General features: G+C 40.1%; 1 protein-coding gene across 1 annotated transcript in view; it reads right to left on the reverse strand.

Annotated features, from left to right (window-relative positions):
* Nucleotides 1-5,684: 5,684 nt before the first annotated feature.
* The window catches only part of COL4A3 (collagen type IV alpha 3 chain), a gene marked incomplete at both ends in the record, with an annotated part of 60,783 nt that continues 51,599 nt past the window's right edge, over nucleotides 5,685-14,868 (reverse strand). Inside the window, 11 exon segments of the mRNA XM_082056349.1 lie at nucleotides 5,685-5,769; nucleotides 6,035-6,207; nucleotides 7,535-7,649; nucleotides 8,614-8,791; nucleotides 9,281-9,493; nucleotides 10,098-10,196; nucleotides 11,586-11,705; nucleotides 11,822-11,893; nucleotides 13,042-13,114; nucleotides 13,533-13,663; nucleotides 14,151-14,336. Of these exon segments, the coding sequence (XP_081912475.1) occupies nucleotides 5,685-5,769; nucleotides 6,035-6,207; nucleotides 7,535-7,649; nucleotides 8,614-8,791; nucleotides 9,281-9,493; nucleotides 10,098-10,196; nucleotides 11,586-11,705; nucleotides 11,822-11,893; nucleotides 13,042-13,114; nucleotides 13,533-13,663; nucleotides 14,151-14,336 (1,445 nt within the window).

The following is a 14,868-nucleotide window of genomic DNA, read 5'->3' on the forward strand; positions in this document are numbered from 1 at the left end:
AGGCGTGCTGGGGGTACCCGCAGGCCGCGGCACAAGGTCACGGAGCGGGGCCGGGCGTGGGGCTGCCCTGCAGCCGCGGGGGGGCAGGCGGCCGGCGGGGAATGCTGAGCGAGCGGCGCCGCTGGCACGGCGGCCCGCGGCCGGAAGGAGTGTGGGGGCGCCGGCCCCGCTTCCAGCCCGGGCGTGCAGAGCGGCAGCTGGCGGCACAGGCGGGTGCGCGGACAGACGCTGTTTAACTGGCCCCGAGGCTCCTCGTCGCCTTCTCCCGCTCTGCGTGAGGGACGAGCCGCCGCGGGAGCCTGAAGCTGCCCTGGAGCTGAGGTCTGGTGCTCCGCGGTTCAGCCTCGCAGTGACTGGTGGTGCCCGAAGGGAGATTTTGGGCACAGCCGGGACCCTCGACCCCAGCGCCTGGCCGCTCCTGCCCCGGGCTCGGTCCTGCTGAAACCGCTTCTCAAAACCTGCCTGTGTCCTACGTGTTGCCTGTCAAGAAGCAGAGCATCTTGTGGAGCACTCACTCTGCTTATGTCTTTGTGCTGTGGTGGATGAACATGCCTTTGTAATATGGGAACACAAGGATCTAATATGTGTTAAGTGGGTGGAAAATCTGGAACCAGGGATAACACCTTCCTGTGCAAGCGGAAAGGGCCAGGCCCTTCAGGGCACGTTTCTGAAAGGCAGGTAGTTGCCTACCTACCACTCAAAAGCAACTGCACACTTTAAAAAACCCAGGTGCAAATGAAACTTCATGTCTTACCGGCTGGTAAACTTCACAAAGGCTGTCCTGGTGAACAGTGTCTTTTCTACCTCAACCACCATTCCATTACCATTACATCAAATTGGGCAGCAATGTGGTTGACAGAGCCATCCATTTCCTGTCCTGTTTAAAACCAGCTTGCACGTCAGTTCTGACCAGCAGAGCACCATCTCCTCACCGCCACGGGCCCCATTAGGTTATCCTTCCTGAAACTGGCTCACTCACAGCAGGGGCTGCCTACGAACAGCTGTTTCCTTGTTGTGTGGGTATCTCAATTTTCCAGTTGCATACACTAAAATAGAACGAACACTGCTATTATATCTTCAGTTATTTTTAGAGAGAGCTCAGATTTTGATTTATGGTCACGATAACGTTTTGGAGGTCTGAGCAAGCAGGTGTGCCAGAAGTATTGAAGTGTATATGGATCCAAGCCCTTGCTAGTTCAGCTCTTCAGAAATGCCAACAGTGCTGTTCTGCAGAGGCAAGTGGTCTGAAATATGATCTCTTACTAAATAAAAGTTGTATTATGCAACACTGAAATTAGACATTATTTGCCTTTAGATAAACGATCTTCCATTTGGCCTCCTTAAAACACAAATTGTTGGCCTGAGCACATCTTCCCAGGCAATCTCCATCGCTTAGGAGAATCCTCAGTTCTATACCTTCTCCAGGCTTGAAGATTTATGAAATATCAAAAGGGGTTTAGTCTTTAAAAAAAAAATCTATAAAAATTCTAAAAACTGGTTCTTGAAGCATACTACAGATATGGTCCTTCTCCTGATATTCTCCATATATGCTGAGATCAATTATGCAACTATTTTTATTCCATGGGATATATGATTGTTGTTCATAAACTGAGTGGTCACACAATAAAAATGGCTACAGAATAGTCACTTGGGTTCTTCTAATCCAGAGGAAATTCTCCAGAGAACCCTGGCAATGATGATAGTGTAGAATCACGTTATGAATTACTACTCATAGATGATGATTACATCACCCTGTCCAGGTCCCACATCCTCTGTCGAATGTCAAAAATAATTACACCAGGCTCTACTCTGGCTTTACTCTCTCATCCCCTTCAGGAGGCTCTTTCCTTTTTTTTTTTTTTTTTTGTGTGTGTGTGTGTGTGTGTGTGTGTGTGTGTAACTCCTAGCACAAATAATTTGACAGTTTTCACATCTCTGCAGATATCCTTGATTTTCTTGTTTGGTGATTTAAAAGGCCAGCTTTAAGAACGTTGTGTACAACACTTCCATCAGTTTGATTTTCAGATACATCTTCCTTAGTTTCACACCAAAATCTTGGTAATAATTTTAGGTGTGTCCTTTTCATTCTGCTGCACATAATCTGCTTGTCTCTCTGCATGCACTTACAGAATACTGCTGGTACTGTCTTCTGAGGAAATACAAGTCCTTCTTTTCTCTAGTTTTTACAGGTTTTAGCTTCCTTGGTGGCCAGTCTTTTTCGTTCTTGAACCTGGACTTACAGTGGTTCCCTAGGCAAGCTGTGTTTGTCAGCAAGCTGCAGGAGCGGCTTCCTTCCAGGGAGGAAGACAACCCCAGCCTAGGCAGGGCACAGTCCCACCATTCTGTGCATGGCAACATGGAGCTGGGCTGGTGACAAGAAAAGTTTCTGCTGACTGTCCAGCAACCATCAGGCAAACACAAGGTGACAGGTCCCAGGTCAAAGGCAAGTGAAGAAGCTGGGAGCAGCAGGGGAGCAGGCTGGGCTCAGGCCCTACCTACAGCAGAGCTCAGGCAAGGCCTGGGATGGAGCTTGGATGTCCCACCTGGACCTGTGTGCTGAGGCTGCCAGCTGGGCAGGGCACCTGGGGCTGCTGCTGTGCCTGCGACCCCATCAGCTGACCTTCATCTTCCTACTTTTTCCTCAGTGTCATCACAATGCTTTCTCTCATACTATTTCTGTCAACAGAAACTTGCCATGCACCTGTGCTTCATGCATATGAATCCAGCAGAAAATGTGAATGAAGGCAGTAGAAGAGAAGAACATGGCTGAGTTGTTCAAGACCAAAACCACTGTCTGTCACCAGCCCGTCGCAGTATCCGATGTAGAAATTTGTCAGGGAAGAAAGATAGCATGCCGACATCAGTTGGGGTATCCACACTGAAGTGCTGGACTTCTAGTGTAGGAGAGTGAGCATCTTGCTGAGGGCAAACTCCATCTACTGGCTTTTAGTCAGATGACACTTTTTTTTTAATAGCATTATGCATAGGTAGTGGAAAAGATCATTAGCACTGGAAGGAACAGAAAAACAGTGAAATGGGTCTTTTATTTAGTCAAAATATTTTTATTTAGCTGTATTTAGCAGAAGGTTTGCTTTCTTCCATCCCCCCCTCCCCAGTCTATATTATTTGCTCATCATTTCTGATTTCTCATGCTTCCATTCTTCCGGTACAATATATTAACACCTTGCACCTCTTGAGCATTTTCCAGTTAAGGCTCTCAAAGCATTTACAGACGTGAGTTAACTAATCCTCACAACAGTCATTAGCAGTAGAGAAGTAAAATGGTCTGCATCTGCAGAGAGAAGTTAAGATCATCTCTTTTTTTCAAGCTTTTCTTTGATTTTCAGCTTGTATTATGCTGGGCTTGATGAATATTATGTATCCCTGCAGTTGTGTTTCATGGTTTTGAAAAGAAAGGCCGAGTTCGAACACTCAAAATCTAACACTATTTTTGAAAATCTTTAGTAACTTGTCGAAGGCCACACAATAAGTGAGCAGCGGAATCCAAAACTGGGAACAAGGCATCACTTCCAGTTATGTGCTATACTATGAGACATAACTCTTTGTAACTTACCTTTGGACTTGAAAACCACACTGCATTCCCTTCTCCTTACACATTATCCTCTACTGACCATTTCCAGCAGACTCCTACCTCAGGTACTTACATTTTACATTTTATCAGAAATTTTACATGAGGGTCTCCACAGTCATCAATTGTATACAGTATACAATGCTTTTGGGTGACTGCAATGAGCCTTAATGGAAAACAAACAAACAAACCAAAACCAAACCACAAAAAGCCAACAACCTAACAAGCAATGCATGTGGATTTTCTCCTTGAGTATTTAAAGCAAACTTCAGGGTTTATGGAAAAATCTAATATGTGATTGTTTTAAGGAAAACACGCCCTCTTCCCCAAACCTGGTTCAAACAGAAGACTAAATATTAACTTGACATTAATATAATACCTTCTTATCAGTAGTGCATCTGCATAGAGTTTCTTCATAAAAACCTGCAAATTCACAATTATGCCTTGCAAACAGAAGTACTATGACTGTTCAGGCAAACAATTTTAAAATATCCATTCAGTTCATGTAAATGGTATCTTCACGTTAGCTCCATCAGAAGATACTGGCATGAAACACAGATGAAACTTTTTCTTAGTTAGGTTAACACTGAAAATTTAAACAGTCAGACAAACACAATGCAAGTATTTTAACAGAAACAATATAAAATTTCACTGGCTTAGAAAAGATCCAAATGAGAAATCTTGGTTATTTCAATGAATTGCAAGACCCTCCACTTAAAATGATGCATTTATAGAACTATTCAGATGAATTAGGCTTTCTTCTATAAAACTAAATACTGGAATTCTGATAGATTGTGCAAGTATTAAAAAATATTAACATTTTAAATGTTAATGTTACAATTTTAAATAGCCTTGCAAGTGCAATGTTATAAATATAAAAAAACCTCAGAGCTACAATTTTATATAAGTTATATGAGTAAATGAAAGTGCTTTTCAAGTATTTATGTTTGTTTACAGTTGGATTCTTTTGTGTAAGTCAGTGCTCAGATGGTACAATTTAAATATCAGTCTTTTAAAAAAATGTTGGATGCATGCATTTAACTGGATGGAATAAATGGTTTCAATTGCAGAAATAGTGATAAATATTTAAATAAAGAATATACTTTGTGATAAATATTTAAATATGGAATGTTATAAAATGTGAATACATTTTTTTGTTATCTATTCAAAATCAAATAGAGATCATGTCCTGATGGGTGTGTGATAACCTGATAATGCCATGGGAGGCCTTGAGCCATAGAATAATTTTTAATTCCATCCAAATCCCAAATTATGATATAAGTAGTTGTTCTTCAGTAGAGACAAAAACATGTGATCATAATAGAGGCCCAATCACATCAGCTTCTGAAGAATTTAAAGGATCTCATAATCTGTGTCAAAAGCTATGGACTCTAATGAAAACTTTCCAGGACTGTCTGTTAGTCAGCCCTTGGCCATAGTCCCTCTGCAGAACACAGCCAGTGCCCATGCACGGCGCAGCTCCCTTTCTGGCTAGTCAAGAACCATTATTACTGCACTGACACAAAAAAGACTGTATTCCTGTTTGCCAGCCAGAGGAAGGGTGAGGTAAGCGGGGAGATACTTGTTTATTAGACAAGAAAAACAAAACAAAACAACCCTAAATTAATTGTTATGTATTTAAAAGTGCACTGAAGATATTTACTATTTAACCATATATCTCGTGCCAGATTTTCATCTTAAATTATATCCACTTTGAACACTGAACATATATAAGCTGATATTAGAGCATTTAGTTTGTCTTGCGGTTTGAAAAGCACATGACACAAGTCAGCATTAACACCTTTCATTAAACTTGTGGCGATGCCATAGTTTTATCATGAAGATGCAGCTTAGAAATGACGCAGTTCAGCAGAAGCCCCACAGGCTGCCATAACAACCTTTCTCCAACAAAGTGCTTTGTCATTTGCCAAAGACGAAAGTCAAACTGTTGCCCTACCTCACCACAGTGCTGCACGGGCAATTTATAATTTCCTTTCCAGATGCAGTTGGACTTTAATAAATTATAGCTCTTCAGAGTTAGGCAAATCTTTGTAATAGAAGCAGAGTTTCATGTTCCATCAAGAGTGGCCACTGTTTAGACTGGTCTCTTCATGCAGACCTGACAACGGCTGATGATATTCTCTAGTTCTCCTGCTTTCAAAGTCTGTGGCAGAGGTTTCCTAAAAGAAAGAAAACATACATTTATTTTTTTCTTTAAAAAACAGGGAGAGATGATGAAACTTCGGATTTGGAATTACTAACAACATTAAAATCCTTGGCTCACTTAAGGCATCTTTGTGCTACAGAAAGACCCTAATCCTGACAAAGGGGGATGTCTAAACTGTGGGGAATTACTAGGGGAACTCCCACATGTTATGCAGCAGTTATTGTCTCCCTGGGCACTTGCAGCATGGATGTAATGCGTATGGATGCAGGAAAGTTTACCTGAACATTCTTCTTGGATTTAACGACGCCAACCAGAAGCTGTAGGAATTTGTGTAGTAGTTGCACGTCCCCCTGCCGTGGCACTCTATGAATGGGATGGCTCGAAATTCTTCCAAACAAGATCCAGGAGATGCCAATGCTTGGCCAGAAGCTTCTGAGCCGGCACTTGTATACTGTAACCACCAACACATTTTTTATGAGAACTTGTCCATCAGCTTTTAGTAAACTGCAGGCAAAAAAAAAGAGTCTCTTTCTAAAACATACCATATGTTCTGTGATATATTTCGGACAAAACAAAATGAACACAGGTTAGTTTTATCAAACTTATAATGAAGCACAGAGGCCATATGAAAATTCAAGCACAGTTATGGCATTTAAGTCCCTGCAAAGGCCTTTTTCTGTTCCACGAAAAGGCATGAAACCAGTACCAAGACTAGAAAGTAGCTGGCTTCTGTCCAGTTGAGGACTACAGTAATTGAATTACAAATTAGCCAAATCCCCTATTTGTGTGTTGATATTTTTTGATCCATTGATTGCTTCTCCAAAAAAAACCCAAACAGCAAAGGCAGCATTTTCTCTGATGTTGGTAAGTGCTTGTAGAAATAGTTTAAAATAAGTTGTGACATTAGAAAATTGGCAAGAAAATATCATTTAAATTTGCTGATGTTGGAAACAAGCAAATTCTTTTAATAACTAGATGCTGCAAAAATTCATTCTTTTCCAAGATTATTATTATTATTACTACTTAGGGCCAAATCCCCAAAGAGATAACAAATTTCACATTAGACCTAAAAGGACATTACATAATGCAAAAAAAAAAAAAAAAGGGCGGGGGGGGGATGCGGGGTTTAAATTCTGTCTTTTACCTTCATTTACTAGCATCCCTATGACATCCCACAGGCGTCGATAACAAAGATGAAGTGCTACGTCCCCTAGTACAAATACACCTTTATTCCCTTAATCAGTTCTCCTTTTGCAGATGTATTATGAACTTTCTTCACTCATATCTCATTATGGCATCAAAAGTGATGAGGCAGCCTTTGGTAGACAGCGTACTGCATTTATTTGATTTTAGTTTTCTGGGGAGTAAAGCCCCAAGATCTGATTTATAAAAGAACTGCCTGGCATGGAAGCGAGTCAGTTATTTCTGTGTATTTGTGTTTAGAACCAGCTTAACCACTCCACTGCCGAAACCTGTTTCCTAGATCTTAAGCATGACACAGGAAAATGAGAGCCGGCAGTTATTTTTGTCAGACTAAAATCCTATGGTTCTACTTTCATCTTCTCCCCTTTTCCTCCTCCCACCTATTTTTGAGTACAGATCAGAATAGTTTTTCCTATGCTTCCAGCATTGAAGAGGAGTTAATAGTATTATGGTCTACTGCTTGGCAAGGGAAAAAAAATAGGAATTATAAAGAGACAAATGAGATATAAGCAGATGAAAAGGCCAATGAAAGTGAGAGGAAACAACATTAATATTTCAAGTCTTTAAATCCTTACCATAACAAAAGAAAAGCCCTTCCAGAGAGATATCCAGCCTTCCGGACATGCAGGAACTACAGCTGTTTGGCTGTGAACTGCTATTACCATTGCAGCTCCTTCACAGACAACACACCTGTAAGAAGAAAGGCACATGGATAGTAGCTACCTAATGGCAGGACTTACTATACCTGTTACAATTCATACAGGTTTTCTCTGTTTAATGAGATAAATAAATTGAAGGTAATCCAAATACCTTGCTTTGCAACTGCTTTGCAATCTTTAGTTGTATTGGTATAAGATGGGAATTAGTTCCAGAAGATTTGAGCTTCCTGATTTTGCTTTTACTGAAGTAACAAGCTGCAAGCTAAATTTTACCTTCACGTGCTCACTACTTTACATTGTTATGGTTTGGATCAAAATTTTGTAGGTTTATTTGCTGAGACTAGAAAAAGTAATCTTTATTTCCTAAATAAAGAAACTACGAATCTGTGCTACTAGACTGCAACGTCTGGGTAGGGTAGGCTGGAAGACAGAGTGCAAAGCTTGTCTTTCCATCTTTGATTTTGCTACTCTTGGTCTTTCATGCTTTTAGAGCCTTTCCTCTTAAGATGCCCTTCATCCTTCTCAGCTCTTCTAAAGCAACTGGAGAGGGCCACATTTTCACAAGGATGTTGCGCAGCAAAGAATCTTCAGCTTCAACTTAAAATGTTCTTCACCAGCTACCATAAATGTATCACACATACTTGAAAGCAGAACTTGATTTGTACTGTATTCCAGATACAAAGCTGTCTTTATTTCATTTCAGTCCGCCTCTCACATATGTAACAATAGATTTTTTAAACAATATCACTGCAATCAGTAAGATTGTGTGCCATCTTCTCACATCAGCTATACAGATCAAGACCTGTGGTGGGATCCTTGTCTTAGAGTATCACTGAATATCTGACATATTTAGGCGAGTAATCAAAAATTGGGTGGTTAAAAACAGTGCTTGTACTGTCTGAGATGGGGAGGTTGTTGCCTAAGATTTGCCATTGAAACAATTTATGATGCTTTGTGGTTTCAGGCCAGAACAGCTGAAATTCTTATACTCTTACCTGCTTATATGGGGCTCTAGTGCCCTGCCAGAAATCGGTGTCATGTCTACTGGCATTACTGCTGCAGTTGACAGCCAGTATGAATAGTCATTGCGAGACGCAAAACTACAAACGTCATTGGTGCTACAGAATAAGAATGGCATGGTGGTAAATCTCTGCAGGCAGCTACCCGCTGTTCCTAAAAGACAAAAAAAAGAGAGGTAACTTGGTTACTTTAGTAACTATCAAAAGAGAAGTGTCTGCACGGTGGAATTATACAAAAGCAAAATGCTTATGGTATGAGTGTATATAAAATAAGGACTAAGAACAAAATATTTTAAAATAATATATTATTGAATGGTGTCAGTCCTTGACACAGTGGCAGGAACTCAACTGCTTAAACAAAACCTTCTGGTGCCATTTTTGACACCCTAAAGCATCCCACTTCGTCTCCAAAAAGCAAGATTCTCTCTCAGATTCTGTGTTCTTACTGCCAGCCCTGTGCAGTTGTTGTAAACATTTATCCTAGACATCTATCCTGAATTGACTCAGAGCAGCAGACCACTCTGGAAACTGACAGTTGAAACCAATGTTCATCTTGGACACTTGCTGTGAGTTTGGTTGCATGGCATCTTCACATCACTGGACCCTAAAGAAAATGATCGGAGAAGTATTACCAATACAGTACCAAGATCTTGTCCGTGTGCTCGTTCATTTCCTTGTACAAAAAGCAGTGAATAGCCAACATAGATCTGCGATGTCCCTTGTGGGCATGAAGGAATCTTTGTAGATTGACTATGCCGGGTAAAGATAAAACCTCTTCTTGTTGGACCAGCACTGATAGTACCTGGTGATCCAGGTAACCCTTGTAGACCTGGAAAGCCAATCAGTCCAGGTTGCCCTGTGGAAGGGAAAGAAATATGACTGTAAATATTATAGTTTTGTTTGAATTTTTTCTTCATTTAAATTTTAGGAACCACTTGAAAACTAACAAAAAGATTATCAATAAGGAGATGCAACTTGAAAATTAGTAGTATTTGTTGCTAGATATATTAACACCTTCAGACCTAGCTCAGGTATGTGGTAAGTTATATGTAAGTTACATGGCATAGTTTCACGGAATAGTGAGAAATTTTAAAGAAACATGCCCATTTTTACGAGCAAAAAAGTTGTAAAGTAAAAACATTTTCTGATGACTAAATAAAAGTATTTAGTTCTATTTTTATGTCATAAAAAGGCACGCTGATACCTAGGGATTTCAAGTGGATAAATCAATGTGGTTAATAACAGAGAAGCACAGCAAGGCATTTTTTTGTAAACTATTATTTCAGTTGGGAATGTGCACCTTTTAAAAGTTAAGAATGTGTGCTTGTGGCCCCAACGCTACTGTAAACGTTACAACAATCTCAATACACACAAGAGGAAGGATTCACAGAAATCAGGAATACAAGTTTATCTGTAAATTCAGTAGTTTCAGTCAAACAGAGATTTTTGCTTTCCTGTACCTCTTGGTCCTGGAAATCCCCTGTCTCCTTTTGGACCCGGCAGTCCTGGTTGACCGGGATGACCAAAATGTCCTGGCAGACCTTTTATTCCTTTAGGTCCTAAATCGTAATCAAGAAAAAACAAAATCATATAGCGGTAGTTATTCTAGATTTTAGTAACTGTTAATGAATGAAGTTAAAATCCCCATGTAAATGTACCTGTGTTAGAATAAAAACATCAGCATGAATTTACTAACTTTTGAGACTGTCTGTAGTGTTACTGTCACCGTATTTCCTATCAGGATGACTACAAGGAAATCTTGGATGTATTGTAGAAAAATATTTTTTCTCATAGGAAATGTTTACAGAAACCAAAGCAAATAGCTTTTTCTTTTAGCTTGCATCATACAATAGAAATATTTCAAATATATAACAACAAGACATAATCATCTCGTCACTGTGGGAGACTACAGTGGGTCCGTGGATTCCCTGACAGAGGGCATGGGAACAGAAATTAGCCTTGAAGATATGAAGGCCTACCCGTGAGAAAGATGGGAGTAAAGGAGTATCCGGAGATGTTAAGGATGTACCCGTGAGAGAGAAGGGAGTAGAAGAGTAACATTGATGACAGCAAAAATAGCCAATGAGATTTTACTGCTGTAACTTGTAACCAGTAGTGAAGAGACACATGAATTGGTAAAATTGTATAAAAATGCACTTATGGTAATAAATGGCACCTACTACTTTCATCCTGGAAGAGCTTGGTCTATGTCGTTTGTCCATCTCAACCACGACACGTCACGGTTTGTAATTCCATAAATAACATAGTTCATTTGCAAAACAACTTTAATGGAAGTGTAGAACAATTTTTTAGTGCCTGCTTTGTTATGCTGGAGGCAAATGTCATTCCTGAGTGGGACACACCTTCTAGCAAGCCTGTGGCCCTTGAGGAGCTCCTGTCCTGGAGTGGAAAGCTGTGGTACTGAGAAGGGTGGCCACTGCACATCCGCCTTATCCTATCTACTCCTCACTTCCCCACTTCTCACAGCTGTGGCAGGGTTCACTTCCAGTGCCAGTGGAGAAGTAGCCAGCCTCTCCTTTTCCTTCATACCACCAGACTGTGACAGACACAATCACCGTGTAGCACACCTGGAGTACTTTTGTTACGTGTGGTAATTCCCCCTCAAAATGACAAACATCCTGAGCATGGTTCCGGTTGTATGAAAATGGTGAATGTTTTATTCCAAGTTTACTTTTTATTCCTTTATTTTGCTCAGGCTTATGTTGAAGGAGAAACTTACTCACTGACTGTGAGGATGGAGGGCAGATGGAGTGGGACCAGTTATAAATACAAGATTGTTAACAAGGTACAAAGAACTATTTTAAAATACAGATAGGTATTTTTAAAGACACATCAATTTCCTATGCAGAAGCATGTTTTCCCACCAAACCAAAATGTTCCACTAAGCAGCATACACAAACATGTACAAAGATAAAAACATAAACCACCTTGTATTCCAGGAATGCCTTGAATTCCTTGATCACCTGGTGGTCCTGGTATTCCTGGCAGTCCAGGAGGACCCTTGCTTCCTGGGATAGAGAATGTTCTCCCAGGGACCCCAGGTGGACCTAGCAGCAAAAATATAATGAAAAGCTATTGCTTTATATTAAAAGAAAGCAAACAAGCTATAAAGTAAACAAATCAACTTAAGTCAGCTGGTATTGGAATGAGAAGGGTTGGCTACCTTGCTGGCCCTTTGGTCCCCTTGGGCCTTCTGCACCCTGTGGTCCGGGAGGTCCTTGATTACCCTTTTCTCCTAAGACAAAAAGATTGGAGATACATCTGTCTGGTTCATGATGTAAAAACAATTGTCAGAGTGCAGTCAGTTTATAAGATGTTCATATAGTGGCTAGTCCCATAAACCTAGCATAAAATCTCAACTTTAGACTATGTCCTTTTTATCTTATGTGCTTTTGACACGGAGTTTGCAGGCCAAGTGCGACCTTCAGTGATGCTGTGAAATTCAACTCCCTTTACACCTTACTGTCAGTTGTGCTGATAGCTGTTAGGAGGGTTGTATAGTTTTTCAAGTATTTGAAACTTAATAAGCAATTCCTTTCACTGTGCAAAATACAAGGTTACATCCAGATTGCTCTCCACAGTTCTGCTGGAAAATAATAAAATAAAAAAGTATTTTTTATAAATAAGAGCTTTTTGCTTAAGAAAGTATAATTACTGTCTGTACTGTGACTTGCCAAATTAGAGCAAATTTAAAATACACAATAATTACCATGGAATATAAACCAGTAGGTTAAACAGGTATCAGCAATTCGGTATCACTGTAAATCATGTAATTGAAAAATGACAATATTAGAGTAATGCAGACCCCTGTGAGATTTAAATCACTAGAAAAATGTCTAAATTATAAGTATTTTTAGCCAGCTACTGATCCAACTAACCCTCAGGAGTATGAAATGAATGAAGCTAATGCATTTAACAGTTTGTCTGCCGATAAGATTATAATTGGGACTGTTCTTACAGCAAACAGAGAAATCAGTGCTCTGTGTTGTAATTCTGACTAAATGCTCTTGAGTTCTATAGCTAAGAGGTTGCCAAAAAGTCACATCTAGCAGTGGTGTGGCATTTCTAATTAGTAGACTCAGTCCCCAAATCCTTACAGGTTATTAGTCACTAAAGACAAACTTGTTTTGAATTTGTCTGGAATGGAGGCCATTGAAGTTTCACCCCTTCCTCACTTTGACATCAGTTCAGACATATCCATAGGAACTAACTCAAAGAAAATGCTCCCTTAGTGCATGTTTTCATTTATAGCTGACTCACACCCTGTTCTTGATGTAGAAACCTCAAGTCTCTAGGACCACATCTGGTACTATTACACACATGCTATTATAACACAATATGTAATGATTATATTTGGCACACAAAAGTGTATGTAATAAATACCTTTTACACCTGGGAATCCACGAAATCCAGGGTCCCCTCTAGCACCAGGATAACCTGCTCGACCTTCTATTCCCTGCAAACCAGGTAACACCAAAAATAAACAGGAAGCAGCATCTGCACACTATGAAGTACATTTTATTTTTTGTTCAGTATAGTCAAAGCACTATATTCACAGAATATGTTGTAACTAGAATAATCTGTTCCTTTTGTGAGTATGTTAGAAATAGTCATATCATTGTTAATATTACTCTGTAATACAGAATGGTGAAGGAAATGACACGCCAGAAATTCACAGTAATTTCTTTATGGTCCACTTAAGTCCAGAAAAACTGCTTTTCAAATCTATTTCAATATCTTTCCTCTATTAAATGTTTTTGGAGGATATGGGGATTTGTTGTTGTTATTGTTATTAAATTGTCCTGGCTGTTATTTTCATGGTAAGAGCAAAATTAACAGTAAAGTAAGAAACAAGCAATATTCCTTTCACTGACTTTCGGACCAGGAGGACCAGTGTCGCCAGCGGGGCCTGTTGGCCCTGGTATGCCATCTGCCCCTCTAACACCTTTGCTTCCTTTCGTGCTGAGAGTGGGAAGACCAGGAGGCCCTGGAAAACCAGGAGCACCTGTACAAAGACATCAAAGTAAAGACTGCAAACAGAATTTCACATACATTACATGCAATGCAGTACAAAATTCAACAACTTTAATGGTACTCATGTTTACTACCTCAGTGATTCCCAAGGAAATATACCCATTTAAAAAAAATCAACTCATTTATCCTAGCTTGATAACCTGAGATCTGAGCTGAGTTCTTGCAGTACTCCATACCACTACCTTTCTTTAAATATCCTCCAGTTGTAGTTATGACTGTAATCACACTCATGCTATCTCACTCCTTTAAAGTTGGATCTCAGCTGCCCTACAGACCACATTGTATATAGACCATCACGGTGTTTGCAATGGTAACACTGCATTAACTGGTAAAGGAACTACCTGTTTAACTATGAAGCTCTCTCAGGGGAAGGCCCCTTTCAACCTTGAGTTCTGGACAGGCTGAGTTCTGCTTTCAAATATCAGTATGTCATTTCAAATAAATAAGGATAAACACACCTGTTCTTCCATTTGCACCGGGAAAACCTCTGTTCCCTTTTTGGCCAGTAATTGCCATGCCTGTTGTGCCTTGAAATCCAGGTAACCCCACTAAGCCAGGGGGTCCAATGGGTCCTTGATCACCCTGATGACCTTTCACACCAGGTGGCCCAGGAAAACCAGGCAGTCCCATGTCCCCTTTGATTCCTGCAAAGTGTAAGTAATATGAAGAGAGCTGTCAAGACAGTAAAACGGTATGACTGCACAGAATATGTGCATTCACTGGACCACAAAGGTGGAATTCAGCCTTTGTTTTTAGTACGGAGAAGTCTCCAAAGCCTCCTTGCTACTGTAGAGCAAAATAGTTGTGAGAAAACAGGACTCCCTGAAAAGCAGCGTACGCACCACTCCTTTTTCTTAAAACTCCACTTCAGAGACTGCTCATACAAAGGAATAAACTTGAAAAGAGGGTATAAAGACCAGAACAGGGCTTATTTCTCAATGCATGAGTAGAAGAAATGCTGCTTTGAACATCAGAACTGGAAAATCCTTTTAAACTAAATTCCAGCTAAAAGCATAAATATGAGAACAATAAAATAAAAGACTACTCTCAAAGTAGTCTTAAAGTAGTCTCAAAGACTACTCTCAAAGTACCCTCAAAGGGTATTTCTCTAAGGTATTTCTCTAAGGTATTTCTCTAAGGTTGATCCTAAAAGTACGAGATCTATATCTGGAGAGT

Source organism: Streptopelia decaocto (genome assembly GCF_964273445.1).
Source record: "Streptopelia decaocto genome assembly, chromosome: 6".
In the NCBI taxonomy this organism is placed as follows: Eukaryota; Metazoa; Chordata; class Aves; order Columbiformes; family Columbidae; genus Streptopelia; species Streptopelia decaocto.